Source organism: Pinus tabuliformis, chromosome 8 (genome assembly GCF_031772625.1).
Source record: "Pinus tabuliformis cultivar Carrire ecotype Pingquan chromosome 8, CPIR1, whole genome shotgun sequence".
Classification (NCBI taxonomy): Eukaryota; Viridiplantae; Streptophyta; class Pinopsida; order Pinales; family Pinaceae; genus Pinus; species Pinus tabuliformis.
In genome coordinates, this window is record NC_142294.1 from 326832664 (window position 1) to 326847926 (window position 15263).

General features: G+C 34.9%; 1 protein-coding gene across 1 annotated transcript; it reads left to right on the forward strand.

Moving 5' to 3' along the window:
- Positions 1-8902: 8902 nt before the first annotated feature.
- Positions 8903-12397, forward strand: LOC149235463 (histone-lysine N-methyltransferase ATXR6-like). Its single transcript, XM_089461399.1, has 7 exons — positions 8903-9367; positions 9739-10174; positions 10284-10361; positions 10663-10892; positions 11168-11268; positions 11413-11625; positions 11833-12397. Exons 2-7 carry the CDS (start codon positions 9820-9822, stop codon positions 11990-11992), a joined length of 1137 nt encoding a protein of 378 aa, XP_089317525.1. The 5' UTR covers positions 8903-9367; positions 9739-9819; the 3' UTR covers positions 11993-12397.
- The last annotated feature ends 2866 nt before the right edge of the window (positions 12398-15263 follow it).

Below are 15263 nucleotides of genomic sequence, written 5' to 3' on the forward strand. Positions count from 1 at the left end.
ATAAGTAAATATTTTTTTTATGTTATTTCTAATAATGATATTTGTTTTGAAATAATTGCAAATGAAGAAATTTAAACTAGCATAAATTATGGATTAAGTTAAATTAATAAATTAATTTAATTTATTTTTTTATTTTGTTTATTTATTTATTAATTTTTTTATTTTTCTTCTATTTATTATATTCCATTTATTTATTTATTTATTATTATTATTTATTTTATTTTATTAAATTGTAATAAAATAAATTTATTATTTATTATGAGTGGTTTGTTTTGAAATAATTTTAATGGGAGAAAATTAAATTAATAAAAATTGGATTAAATTAATAAATTAATTAATTTCATAAGTATATTATATTATATGTTATTTAAAATTATGTGATATGTTGTATAGGTGGGATCTTTGCTTAGAAATGATTTAAGAAGAAGAAATTATTATAAGCATTAATTTATATAATTAATTAAGTAAATTATGAATTGTCAAATGTAGTCATAAGGTTGAATTGGATTAGTTTAATAAATTAATAAAATAAATAAATAATCAATTATTAAAATAAATAATAAATTTAATAAATTAATTTTATTAAATTGCAATAAAATATTATTTATTTTGTTTTATTATTTTATTATTTATTTATTTATTTTATTTTAATAAATTATTTATTAATTAATTTATTTTTCTTTTATTTATTATTTACCATCTATTTATTTATTTATTATTATTCTTATTATTATTTATTTTATTTTATTAAATTGCAATTAATAAATAATTTTTATTTAAAGACTTATATATAACTAATTGATTTTTTTTTTTTTTTTTTTTCAAATTATGTGAGATGTAATATAAATGAGTTGTTTGTTTTGAAATAATTGTAATGGAAGAAAATAAAATTAATAAAAATTGGATTAAATTAGTAAATTAATTAATTTCATAAATATATTATATTATATGTTATTTAAAATTATGTGATATGTTGTATACGTGAGATCTTTGCATAGAAATGATTTAAGAAGAAGAAATTATTATATGCATTAATTATATAATTAATTAAATAAATTATGAATTGTCAACTGTAGTCATAAGGTTGAATTGGATTAGTTTAAGTTTTATTTTTTCATTTTATTTAATAAGGGCTTCCAGGTACTACTTAGTTTAAGACCATCATCCCTATTCATGTTATTAGAGGATTTCTCAATTTCGATTGCCTCTTTAATTCTTCTTTTTAAATAGTGGTCTTCCTTATGGATCAATTTAGCTTGTTCCATACATATATAGTGAGAAGAGGAACAAGCATGCTCAGCAAGACCTGATTTATCCAACCTATTTCTAGAAATATCATTAATGTGTTCTTTTAATCTTATTCTAAAGGATCTCCCTGTTTCCCCTATATAAACTTTACCGCAAGAACAGGGAATTGAATACACACCTTTGTGATTTTTTGGGTCTATAGCGTCTTTAGCATATTCAAGCATGTTTTTTATGGTGTTAGGGGGCGTGAAGGCAACCATAATGTTATGTTTAGCGAGAACTCTGGCAATTTTATCAGTGATTCCTTTAATATAGGGTAAGGAGATTCTAGGGTTATCACGAGTTTTTCTTATTTGTTTATTGGTAATGGAGTCTTTAATTATTTTATGGATAGTGTGGTTTTGATAGCCATTGTTTAAAAAGACTTCATGGAGATGGACAAGATCTTCTTCTAAATGTTCCGGGTCAGAGATTCTAGAGGCTCTGGTGGTTAGGGTTTTGATGACACCAACTTTTTGTTTAGGATGGTGGTGGGAGTTTGCATGAAGATACCTGTCAGTGTGTGTCTGCTTTCTGAAGACCTGGTGGCTGAGTTTACCATTTTTCTTGGTAAGGAGGTCATCTAAGAAGGGGAGCTGGTTGTCTTTTTCAATTTCAATGGTGAATTTTATGTGTTTAGAGAGGCTATTTATATGAGATAAAAATTCCTTCAGCTTATCCAAACCATGGCTCCATTTAGCAAAGATGTCATCTACATATCGCTTCCATTCTTTAGGGGTAAAGGGGAAAGACTTAAGGGCCATTTGCTCAAAGTGTTCCATGTAAAGATTGGCAATCAATGGTGATAATGGGGAACCCATTGCAACACCATGAGTTTGCTCATAAATTTTTCCCTTAAAACTGAAGTATGAAGATTTAAGACAAATACTTATAAGTTCCATTGTTTCAAGGTCTGTGATTTTCTTCAAAACTTCCAAGGTCCTGAACTTTTGGAGGAAAACTTGAATAGCTTTTATTGATAAAAAAGAAAGAGCCAAGGGAGTTACAACCAGTTGTTCTGACCCAGCATCATCCTCTCAGCAAGTAAGCCCTTCTTCACCTCATACAAAGCTTAGATCACCCCAACACTATGATGTTGTCTCAAGAAACCAACAACAATTCCTTACAAGATGCAAAATTCCAGCCTCTGGATCTCTGGGATGAGGGATCCATATATATATATATATATATATCTATAAGGGAGATGAGTCAGCTTGTGATTTGATTAGTGTCTTCCCTCTAATAGTTCTTGCTTCCACTTGGAGATTGATGATCTCTTACTCATCCTTGGTCGAATTCAGAGAGGCAAGTGTCACAGGAGAAGTTTCTGGAAGATTCCATGCCTCTCCACCTCGCGGAATGACACTGCCATTTGTCACTTCTCGCCCATCGCACCCCATAGAAGGGCTTTTTGAAATGCAATGCACCCACAGAGTGTACTTAGGTGAGATGCAACGCACTTTGCCTATGGAGCAGCTGAAATGATCCTGTTTTGACCAGTTTTTTATGGAGAACTTCTGGGAGAAGCTGTAATCAGTTGACCTTGTTCCTTTAGGGGTTAGAACAACAATTTTAGGGACTTATGAGCCCTTGGTATATGGACATTTCATGCTTGGGGTTATTGTGCCCAAAAATTTCTATAACACAGGGACTAAAATTTCTAGTTTTGTGTCGGCGTTCAGGGATAGAAAGCCCTAGATCAGTGTAAGCTTCGACCAAGAGATTGCGGACCTTTATGCAAACTACTTCTGTCGAACCTGTGTAAACCAAGACAAAAGAGAAGAGAATATATGTATAAATGATATTGAGGTATCTTCTATTTATAGGCTTTCCTGAGGGTTGGGATTAAGGCTAACCCAAGAAGTTACTCATGTGGTTAGGGCTGACCCATTCCATAATACATGTATGGATAAAATAATTCATAACTCAAATTCCACTTGATCAAATTTGGTGATCTTTAGGTCAATTTTGGTCCTCTCAAAAAGAGGAATCTAATGCAATCATTATCTTGGTCATTTGACTTGTTCTCCTTGAAAAGAGGAAGTTTTCCCCTCCAAAATCCCTCAAAAAGTAGATTTGGTTTCCAAGAGTAGGAATATTCATTAAATGACAGGGAGCACTTTCCTAGATTTTCTCAATCATTGGAGCTCAAGAATCTATTCAGTAATTTCATAATATCTTGTTCATTTATTATCTAATCATGGTCCATCTTATAGTAGGGAGCAAGTCCCTATATTATCTCATTCAAAATTTACTCAATATTTTGCAAAAATAAATAATATTAGATACATATATGCAATTATCTCTAAACCTTCCTTAGAACACATTAAAGCTAAAAAGCATTATTAAGTGTAGAAGGAGAGATTTAATATAGCCTTTATGTGCCTATGAAAGGTTAGATGGGCCTTAATTTGTATCTAATTTGGAGTACTGTAGAAGTGTTTTTATTAGCCAAAACCTCAGCGAGATGTTGGCAAGTATATTAGGTCCTACACCACCTGCACCATTGCCAAACCAACCATTAAGAATCAAGACCTATACACCCCTCTTACTACTCCTCACCGAGCTTGGGAATCCATCTCGATGGACTAGATGTCTAACCTTCCCTCTATCAAGCATGGTCATGGCTGTGTGTTTATGGTCACTGATATATTTTCTAACATGGTCATTATGGTTGCCTGCAAAACAAGTCATTAGAGGAATTTTGAGGTCTAAAATGGGCCTCCTAAGGAAAATGATAAAATAATAGTTAAAATAAGAAAATAATAGTTATGTTTTTTTAAAGAAAAAAATGAAACTACCTTTCTAATTGTGTTTTTGGCTTATCTCCTTACATGTTTACTCAAATTTTAGGTGTAGACACCCATTGGATGCATAACTAAATTCCACATCAAAAGAGTGCCCAATCTGCATACTTCTGAGTAGACTCACATTGAAAAAATTGAAAATAAAAGTACATATTTGAACATGCTTTTTTCATGTATTATTATTTATTTTCGATGTGGGTCTACTCAAAAGCATGCAGAGTGGGTAGTCATTGGATGTGGAATTTAATTCCACATCCAATGGACGTCTACACTTGAAATTTTAGTAAACCTATAAGGAAATAAGTTGAAAATATAATTAAAAAAATAATTTTCTCCTTTTCCTTCCAAAACATTTTCCCTTGGGGATGACATCATCATCTTAAATCCTATTGGTTCTTTTAAAGTTAATTTTGTTAGTACATTTTTTGTTCTGAGGCCCATTTTTGAGCTCAAAATTGCCAAGTTCTTCTTTGAACATGTGTGTGCACATTTTGGGATCTTGCAAACCATCATATCAAATCGGGATAGCAGGTTCCTAAGCACATTTCGGTTGGGCCTCTAGTCATTGTTGGACACCAACCTAAACAAAGGTCCTTAATAGGATGATCGTGAACATTTTGTGCATGTACAACTCCAAGCAACCACAAACATGGAATGAAAGTCTCCCCTATGTTCAAACACAACTACAATAGAGTTCTCCATAGATCAACTAGCCAAAACCCCTTTCAGGTGGGCCCGAGATTTCCCATTGGGTCCCATTGATGTCGCACTGCCCCTTGCAACTACATAGGAAAAATTTGCACATGTTTAATACGAAGTTGACAAAGCTACACAGTTTATTGAATGAATTCAATACATTTTCCAGTAGGTCCATGATATCTTTCAAAAAGCCAATACTAAGTACAAACAACACCGTGATCAACACCAAGTGCCACACAAGTTTCAAGTGGGGTACAAGGTTTGGTTGCATTTGTAGAAAGAATGCCTTACAAGGACCCTTCGAAAGCTTTGACCACTCTGTTATGGACCTTACACCATCACCAAGGTTGTGGGTGACAACAATTTTGAGCTAAGTATCCCCCCTTCCTTGCCCTGCACCCAGTGTTCAATGTGGACCACCTTTAGGCATACTTTACACCATTATTCGACACATAAAAAACCACAGAGTAGCTAACACTGATAGAGATCAACCCATATTGCATTTAACATACCACAATTGATTAGATCATGGACACAAATTAAGAGCATTTGCCAACAATTATATTAGGTTATCAAAGCAAGCCAACTCCTGCATCAAGGCAAGTGGCTCAATAGGGGCCAAATTTAACAGAAATTTCCCCATATCGTGGAGGCACTCAATGCAATGGAGACCATTGCTTCCTAAGGGAGGAGGACTGATCCAAGTGGATATCGATGGCCACTTACCTTTTCCACTGAATCACAACACAATTTTCTCTTTTGGAATTTTTTCTATAGTTTCCAGGTCCTGAACTTTTGGAGTCATTTTGACGTTCCAACTTACCCCATTAGGGCCCATAAGCCTTTGGTGTTTCATCTCTTAGGGTTAGGTTTGTGGATGTTTAAGGTTTCTCATTGCTTATTTATGAGAAAAAGGTCTCTGAGCCTCATTGTAAGACAATTCGACAAAGGCCTGTAGTTGTCACATCTCTTCTGAGAGATAAGCTACCACCATTTGAGCTAGTTTATTTTCATTATGCATGTATGTAGTTTCAACATTTTCCATTTTATAAAAGTCAATTTTCACTGTATCTCTATGTTTTGGTTATAAATTTTTATATCATTTATTTCCCTTCATAAAATCAAATCAAGGCTTGAAGCCACTGCAACAATATACTCCTTATGTGCTCAACATGTTATTTTTGCAGGAATTTAACATGTGTGGGGAGGATATAAATAATTTCTCCTAATCGCCCAAAATAAATCCAATTAATAAGGATATTTTATTTATTTGAAGGGAATAACCTCCTAACTATTTGTGAAAGCTTTTACCTTTTTATGTGAGGTGTAGGTTTCACTCTTTGTTTTCATGTTAGAATGCATATTTGTATTAATGGAAAGTATGCAAAATTGAGATTCATAACTCTTTATTAATTAAAAAAATATTTACATATACTTCACAAAATATGTTATTAACTTTTATTTTTAAAGATTAAGCATAACATTATAGTATTGATTTTCAAAAAATAGATACAACACTATTTCCATGACTTCGAGCTTGGGAATAGGGAAACCAAATGAGTAGCACAAAAAATAGCTCTTGCCCATATTATTGGAATATAGTAAATATTTTCTTCAAAACTAACAAAAAGTTTGATAATGTATAGAAGGTTATCCAAAAACTAAATCCTTGCTAGCATATGATTAGCAACCTTATTGCTTATAAGAAAAAAGGAAAAACACACAAGATAATCATTCAGTTCAAAGGCGAGTCCACTTATATGGTGGTTGGAACTTCATTTACTTCCTCTGAATTTGAGAACACGAAGCCAACAACTATTTTAGCTAGTATAAAGACCTTATCATTCAACTTTTAAATTTGTCTCTCGACTTCATTAATGCTCAAGAGGATCTCCTACCGAGTTTCCAATCTTTCAACTAGCACTTTTACCATGATGGTCTTTGGTTGCCAATATAGGTCCACGACCAACATGTATCTCATCCATCTTATATGAGTATAACCTCTTTCTAGAATCCAACTACCATATTCTTTCTAAATCTTTGCATAAGAGATGAACCTTCTTTCCACCCTAGCTTCCTCTTTTGCTTTGTGAATTTCACTATGAACCTCCAAGGATGTATTGATGGCATACATTTTAGATTGCTTAGCCATACATTAAGTGCAAGGAGCAGGGGGAGGTTGGGTATTTCATGCCCTCTTTGACTAGAAGGATGGTGAATCAGAGGCATTGGGAGACAAAGGAAAGGATAAAAAGCGAAGGGAGAGAGGAAAGCTGCAACCAAGCACTATAGATATTGATTGTAGACACAAAAGAAACTTGGAGGTCAGAGGAATACAACAAAACAAAAAGTAGGAGCAATGGAGGTTTCTCACCAAACCACACAAAAAACAACCCCACCCATAGAAATTCTCCAAGGTGAAAAGCAAGAGTTCCTCCTCCAAACCACCTAGATAATAATTATATAAACAAAGGATCCTAGGAGAGATGCCAAGGTGATCTTCCTCTTAAACGCCCATGTTAAAGGACTTCAAATAGATCAATTGACTCACCAAGGACAAATATTAAGGAAGAGAAAATAACCAATAAGCCTTCTAACAAGGAGTCTGCCACAACTAATCTAGTGAGCACTAAACACCAGAAAAAAACCAGGATAATGAAGCATAGACTAGACTTACCCAATTAAAAGAATGAATATATTGAAGCTAGCTGAAGCTTTAGAGACCAAACTGAAGTTCAAGGAGCTTCGAGACCCACATTCTGTGATTGCACTAATGAATCTATATGGAAAAATTGCCAAGGATGAGCGATTGAGAATTCTTCCCCTGAAACTAAATGGCCCATCTAGAGCTTAAACTTGATACTGAAACTCCTTCTTAGCCCAGTTTTAAAGCAATGCAAGAAAATCACTTTCTTTGTGCCCTCTAAACTATCAACTAGCTGCTCATACCATAAAAATGAGTTGCAAAAGAGGAAGTAATTTCAAATCTGCATGCATTTCCCATCCCACACATCGAACTCCACTATCCCTACCATAATTGCCAAATTGTCACTGCTAGTATTATCACAAAGGGAATTGAGCACAAGGGAGGTCACTAAACAACTGATCAGATGCCTACCTCCCAAAAAAACCATCATCAAAACGTCTGCATGCATCATTTGCGTGCGAATTGTTTAAGTGTGCAGGATGTTAATTTCCCAAGCTCCACTCTCTATCATATTGATAAGATATGACATTACTAAGTGTCACACTATAAATAAAAATATGTTATTATTTGTAAATAAATTAAATTAATAATAAATATGTAGCAAATTTCTAACTAAATTAAATTCATATATATATATAAACTCATTTTATTATTTTATTGAATATTATTAAATACTTTACAAAAATATTATGCTTATTAAAAACACTACTAAAAAACTTATCTGTTTAGTGTTTTTATATATTAATTTTGATTATAATTTCTTTTAAGTATTCAGTGCGCATTAATTTTAATTAGAATTTTCTCTAAGTATTAAGTGCGCTTGAGCCAGAGGTGATCTAGGATGGGTAACCACCCGGGAAGTCCTGGTTACCGGGTGCAAGCCCGGGAAGTGATGATTGACGCTATGTGATTCATTTCACTGGTTTCAATCCCACTTCACTGGTTTCAATCCCACTTCTTCACCCCTGTGAGCATCACCCGATTCAATGAGTGCTAAGTGGACTATTAAAAAATCATGAGAAATTAATTAGTTACAACTTCCTCTCATGGAATGGAAATGATCATAAATGAATGACTTTCCTAACTTAATTGAATCCCAAAAAATGATATCAAATATACTTTTCTCATTCATTTAAATGATTAAAAATTACATGTTATTATCATTTTGATAAATTTACACTTAAGTAACTTTATAAACACTACCCATACAAACCAATGAGAATCTGTAAATACAAAAACTTGTTTATGCCATTACTGGAAAAAAAAACTTATTGAATTGCCTTTATATAGTGTAAAAAAAACTTATTAATTCGCCTTTACATTCTCTTCGGAAAAAAACTTGCCATCAGCATGCACCCTAGCTAGTTCAATAAACACATGTTGGTTATTTCTACTTCAATAAAAACTTAGTAAATGGCCCTACCAGAACACTTCCCCCTCCCCCAAAACTAAAAGCGTTCTCAACATAACTTTGATATAAGTAGACTCCCAAAGTTGTCAGCGCAGACGATTCAGGGATGGGGTATAGCACACCAGAAACCAGATAGATATAGAGACACTGGCGAAATTTATAGTGGCAACGGATACTAAGCAGGAGGGCGATCTGAAACACAAAATTGAAGTTGATTTATTCGCGCAGCGGTGAAAAAATTCCCGCCAACACCAAGAAAGTGGCAAAATATTCAGAGGAATTCTCCACACACCAGACTGTTATATGTTTTTCTTTTTATGTTTTACAAATTACTCTCTGCTAACCAGTCCGTTGTCCTGACAAGGGCAGCTGAATATATTTCTTCTAACTTCAACAAAAAGGCCTCGAAAGAGAGTATTTATTGTTTCAGATTCTAGCAGATCAGCCAATAAACAGGTACACATCAATCGATCCGAGCAACCCACATTATATAGTAGAAAAAATGCAAAGCTTTTCAAATGGTTACATTGATTTTCTGTCCTTTTTGTATGCCCATTATTTTCTATTTATTGCCCATTTGATTCATATTTCCGTGGATTTGCATTATTACTTCAATTTGTGTTAAAGGGGATTTTACTATCACTTGGGTTCTATTTTTAAGTGGGTTTCGGTTCTGTTGCTCTTTCGAGGGATTCTGAGTCCATACAAAGTTATTGTGGGGGCCTCGTGAGTCGAAAACCAGTTCTTTATTTGACAACCTACCCCGAGTTTAGCAGTCGCAGTAGATTGATTGGAAACTGAAACAATCCTTATGTAAATTGAATCAGGTCGAAGAGTGAACAGGGTTTTAGCTCCTCGGACAGTCCCTGAACCCTATATTTAAGTTTCTGATTGGATTGGATCCTTCAATGGGGAGAGAAGATGCCGACGGTAGGCGCAGCAAAAATGCTGTAGAATCGATGGGGTGGAAGAGCAGGCTAAGGAAAAGCACAAGAAATACAGAGACAGTGGACAAACCAAAAAATAAATCCAAGACAGTGGACAAACCAAAGAATAAATGCAAGAAAGGTGCTATTAGCAGAAGTTCGGATTACAGTGAGACTGCTTGTGAGGAATGTGGGCGGGGAGATGGAGCAGACAAAATGCTATTGTGTGATAAATGTGACAAGGGCTATCACATGTATTGCCTTTGCCCCATCGTTGTCAAAGTGCCTGCGGGGAAGTGGTTTTGTGACAGTTGTTCCCACAAAGACAAAGTAAAAGGTCTGAAATGGTAATCCTTTCAGATGCATTTTTAGGTTTTTTTTTTTTTGATTGGCTGGGGTTTTACCATGCTAGTGCGACCGACTATTAGATTCATGTCAATGTGCAGAATTTCCTATGGTGCAGACTAAAATCATTGACTTTTTTCGCATTCGAAGAACTTCTGAGACCGATAAATCATGTAATGGTAAGGCTTATTTGGGTTCATTTTGGTTTTATATACGTTGCACATTTTTATTCCTTCTTACGTTTGGCAAGACAGACCTAGTCGAGGGCTTTATTCAATTCGAGTTTAGACCGAGATTTAATTAGGGCTTCAACCACCCAAAGATCACAGCTTTCTGTGATTACCTTTGATATACATTTTTTTAACCTAGAAAATATACCTTTTGAATTGAATTTTTATCTTTCCATCACAGAAATCTTCTTCCCGAGAATCTAAACCTACGATATTTATTTTCCTAACATTTTTTTTCTTGTTAATTCAGAGTTCAGGAAGACCAAGAGACGTACTGCAAGCTTGATTATCGCTAAGAAGAAGAGAAGGTTGCTGCCATTTGTACCGACCGAAGATCCAGCTAAAAGATTGAAGCAGATGGGATCTCTTGCTACAGCACTTACCTCCGTGGGAGTAGAGTTTAGTGATGAATTGACCTATAGGCCTGGCATGGCTCCAAGATCAGCTAACAAGGCTACGATGGAAAAGGGTGGGATGCAGGTACGGTCTCTTTGGTAAATCCAATCTCTGTATTCTTTTTGACATCAAGAACATTAAATGATTAAACACATATAGCTGGCCTTAAACACAGAATATTACATTCAATCCAGTGATCAAGGACAATAAACATAGGTCAAAATAGAATCCAAGGCAATCTTAGAAATGGATTTTGCATAGATTGTACAAACCAATTCGTATTCTCTCATAAATTAAATAGCATGTAAATTTATTTTAACTGTAGAGCTGTTAATTCATTCTCTATATTCTGTATACAGGTGATGTCAAAGGAAGATAAGGTTTCCCTTGAACTCTGTAAAGCAATGTGTAGAAGGGGAGAGTGGCCTCCATTATCTGTTGTTCATGACCGTCGTGAGGGGTATGGACTATTTCCTTCCCTTTCCTTTCCATGCTAGTCTAAGAGGCATGTTACATTACATCTATGATCAGAGGACTTCATGTTAGTCTAAGATGCATGTTCCATTACATCTATGATCATAGGACTTCATTTTGTCCTACGCAGTTTCACAGTGGAGGCAGATAACAATATAAAGGACCTTACTATTATCACAGAGTATACAGGGGATGTTGACTATTTGCGTAAGAGAGAAAAAGATGATGGGGACTGTATGATGACTTTGCTTTCCACGGGTGACTTGTCCAAGGATTTGGTCATTTGTCCTGATAAACGTGGAAACATAGCACGTTTTATCAATGGGATAAACAACCACACAGCGTAAGTGATCACCTATTTCTTGGAAGATTAGACTCATGTTACTTTGAATATTTGATTTTGATCTGAGTCAGAGGGATGCAAATTAACTTTTAGTGTGCTAGTCTTTTCCTTTTTTTTCCACATATAGATGTGAGGCTTCTCATCATCTTCTATCAGAATATTATGTTTTTCTTCTGTGCTTTCATTGATGACCATATTTGAATACAGGAAAGGGAAAAAGAAGCAGAACCTGAAGTGTGTGAGATATAATGTTGATGGTGAGTCCAGGGTTCTCCTTGTTGCGATAAAGGATATTGCCAAGGGGGAAAGATTGTACTATGATTACAATGGCTATGAGAAGGAATACCCAACTGAACATTTTGTTTGATTTTGGGTCACTTCGCACAGGCAGATAAGTTCTAAAGTGGTTTAGAACCACATTCTTTGAAGGTTCTACTACGTTCATTCAACTGTCACTGAGTTCACATTACTTTATTAAACTAATTTATTTCCTTGAGGTTTTTCGGAATTTCCTCCATTAGGTTTTTAAAGATCAACTTATTACCTACTTTAAGAAACTAGCTGGAGCCATTTTGGGTTTTAATGTGCTCTGCAAAAGATATTTTATTTGAATAATATGCAGTAACAGCCAGTGCGAAGTGGCCCATTGGTCTGCATTTTTGTCTAACTGTTAACACATCCTCATATTCCAATGAAAAGTATTGATTGAAACAAGCTTCTGGAAAATGTGTGAATTTCCATCTTCTCAGGTATACTCACATTTATGCTTCTTGCCTGAGAAGTCTTCTCTACTCGAAGTTTGTTGATTTACATGCTCCTGCAACCTAATTCATGGTTGTACCAATGTCAGAAAAGAATATTTGCCTTCCTGGTTCATGTGGGTTTAGATACATATTGTGATGGAATACTTTCTTGGACTTCAGTTTGTGCAACTTACCTTCATCTTTTTTAACTTTTTATATAGGTTTAAGCACTGTGAGCAATGTTTTTGACATTTCTTTGTTTTGTTTTTTTTTTTTCGCTTCTTAGCAAAACAGATTTTATCTTCCACATATTTTTCACTCATTGCTGATGCCATATCAAAATAATGGACAAGATTACTTTGAAGTAGAATTCAGAGGAAAGCTAGTCTTGTCAATAAAACACAGACCTTAACTGAAGCCTCTCTCGTCTCATATACTAAATCCATGGCATTTCATTCGGAAGACATTGTTGTCCCTTTGCTACGATTTTTAATGACTCCATTAGGACCTGAAACAAAACTGATCCCTTTTGCTTATCCAACATGGAATTAATTTATTGCATACCTTCTTGCTCTTCATTCAAGTTGATCCTCTATGCAAGCCAACACGATTCAAATTCTTCAACAAACAGTGATGCCCTTGACGTCTCATTTTCGATTGTATTTTTTGTAATGAAGAAAAACCTCCATCTCTCAATTCATCACACATATATTCAATAATCAAAATTTAAACCATTATTAGAGTTATCAAACACTTGCCACTTTGCTCGAGCTTAGTAAAACCTGCCAAAGAAGTAATTATTTGTGGACAAAATCCCATATTAGCTGGACTTCAAACCCAATCTATGGTTCATTTTCAAATGAAGCACGCTTTAAGTCTTGAGATCAACTCAATAGTTGGTCTTTAAAGCTAGCCTCTATTCGATCAAAAATCAAATGTTCCTACAAAACAAACATTCCTTGTGTTTTTAGTTTGTTAGCAAATATGGTCTTCCTTATTAAACGGATATTTAGGGATCTTTCTCTAGCCAATTTGGTCATATTGTAATAGTGGCAACATTGGTATGTTAAGGCAGCCACTAAGATTTGATCCTCCCGGAGGAAGCACTTTCAAAAATGAAGTATCCAATCCAATTGCAATACTTCTAGAGTTTAAGGGAAACCCCTTAAAAAAGGAAAAAAAAAAGAAAAAGAATGGCGCGGTTTTGAAAATTAATATTTGATCATCATTGTCTATCATGGTTCAACCATCATCTTGGTTGGATGCTGAACTTTCTACAAGCATGGGTGTCGAACTACAAACGACTCTAACTTGGTTGGTTTGTTTAAATTTTAACACATGCCCATGTCTTGAATATCTTAAGCATCCACCACAACCATGTTGGAGGCTTTCTAAATGCTTGTTCTTCCAATTAAACAAACTTAAGAAGCACTCATTGCTCCAACATTGTGTGAATCTTCAAAGTTCACGAGGAGCATACCAAAAACAACTAGGCCATAGAACCCTTAGCCTATTAACATTTGGCCATTAGCTTTTAGCAACCTAAAGCCATGGTATCCGACTATTGGTTAAATAAGGATGTTTCCTTTTGTTTAGATTTTGCAAAACCAACGCTTCCCATGTTAGGAACTCTCTTTCTCTCCAACCATCATGATAACTTCATAAGCATGCTCATGTTTAAGTTTGTTAACTTCCATACTTGCACCCAAAGATATTCAAGCCCTTGAATCAAGTGAAACCTTAGGGACACTTGGGAAAGTTGCCCATTATTACCACATCAACTCTTCCTCTCACTTTAGGTTGGTTCTTTTTTGGCACAAGGGTGGGAACCTAAGAAAATAAGTCTATTATCTTCTTTAGAAATAAAAAGATGGTGGATTTCCCAGTGTAGTTCCTATCCAATTGGGTGTTGGAATTAGGCAAAACTCTCAAGAGAGTTTGAATATTATGGAATGATGCATAGTTAGGGTTGTTATAAATGTGCTCAAGCTAGCCACTTGAATGGACATTTGTTAAAATTGGCAACTAGAGCCAAATTCCATCTTGGGACGGTTCATATGATGGAGATGATTATTGCATTGGATTCCTCTTTTCGAGAGTTCCAAGTTTGATATAAAGATCATCTCATTTGGACAAGTAGAAGTGAAATTTTGAATTTATTCTCTCTCATGCACAAATTGTTAAGGTCGGCTTCAGCTTAATGTAGGCTCAAGAAGCCCAATAGATGTGTCCCCTCACCCTCAACGAATTGTATAAATAAGAGTGACCTCTCTCTTCATTTGGACATCACTCACTCATCAATTATTCTCTCTCCTAATTTGATTGGTTCGCACAACTTGGGGATCATCTAATCCAAGTGGATGTTGGTGGCCACCCACCTAGCCCATTTGGACCCCCACACCTACCTTTTTCAGTTTCCTTAATTGTAGCACAGTTTACTATTTTTAGCAGTTTTCGGGGTCGTGAACTTCTGGAGCCACTTTGAGGCCCTAAATGACGTTTTTTTGGGAAAATTGGGAGCAACATGGGTCCATGGACCGATGTTGCTCATTAAAAAGTTGTTGTCCTCGAATAGATCTTTCTAATGAGGTATTGTGCGCGTTAAACGAAGATCGTATGCCAAAGTTACGACCCTAAAAAGTTGATATACCAATTTACCCAAAACGACGCCCATAGTTTGGTGCTTCATCTCCTAGGGTTAGGTTTTTGGATGTTTAGGGTTTCCCATTGTTTCTCAACAATAAATAGGCCTTCGAGCTTCATTGTAATGGAGTTTAGAGGCATGTAGCCTTCACATTTCTTCTCAGAGATAAGCTACCATCACCCGAGTTTGTTTATTTCCATTTCTGTTTGTAAGCATATTTCAGTATTTTACATCAATGAAATGAAATATTA

Coding starts and splice junctions, on each gene's coding strand:
- LOC149235463 (XM_089461399.1), top strand. CDS start 9,820: ATGGGGAGAGAAGATGCCGACGGTAGGCGCAGCAAAAATGCTGTAGAA. Junction 10,175..10,283: donor CCACAAAGACAAAGTAAAAG/GTCTGAAATGGT, acceptor GTCAATGTGCAG/AATTTCCTATGGTGCAGACT. Junction 10,362..10,662: donor GACCGATAAATCATGTAATG/GTAAGGCTTATT, acceptor TTGTTAATTCAG/AGTTCAGGAAGACCAAGAGA.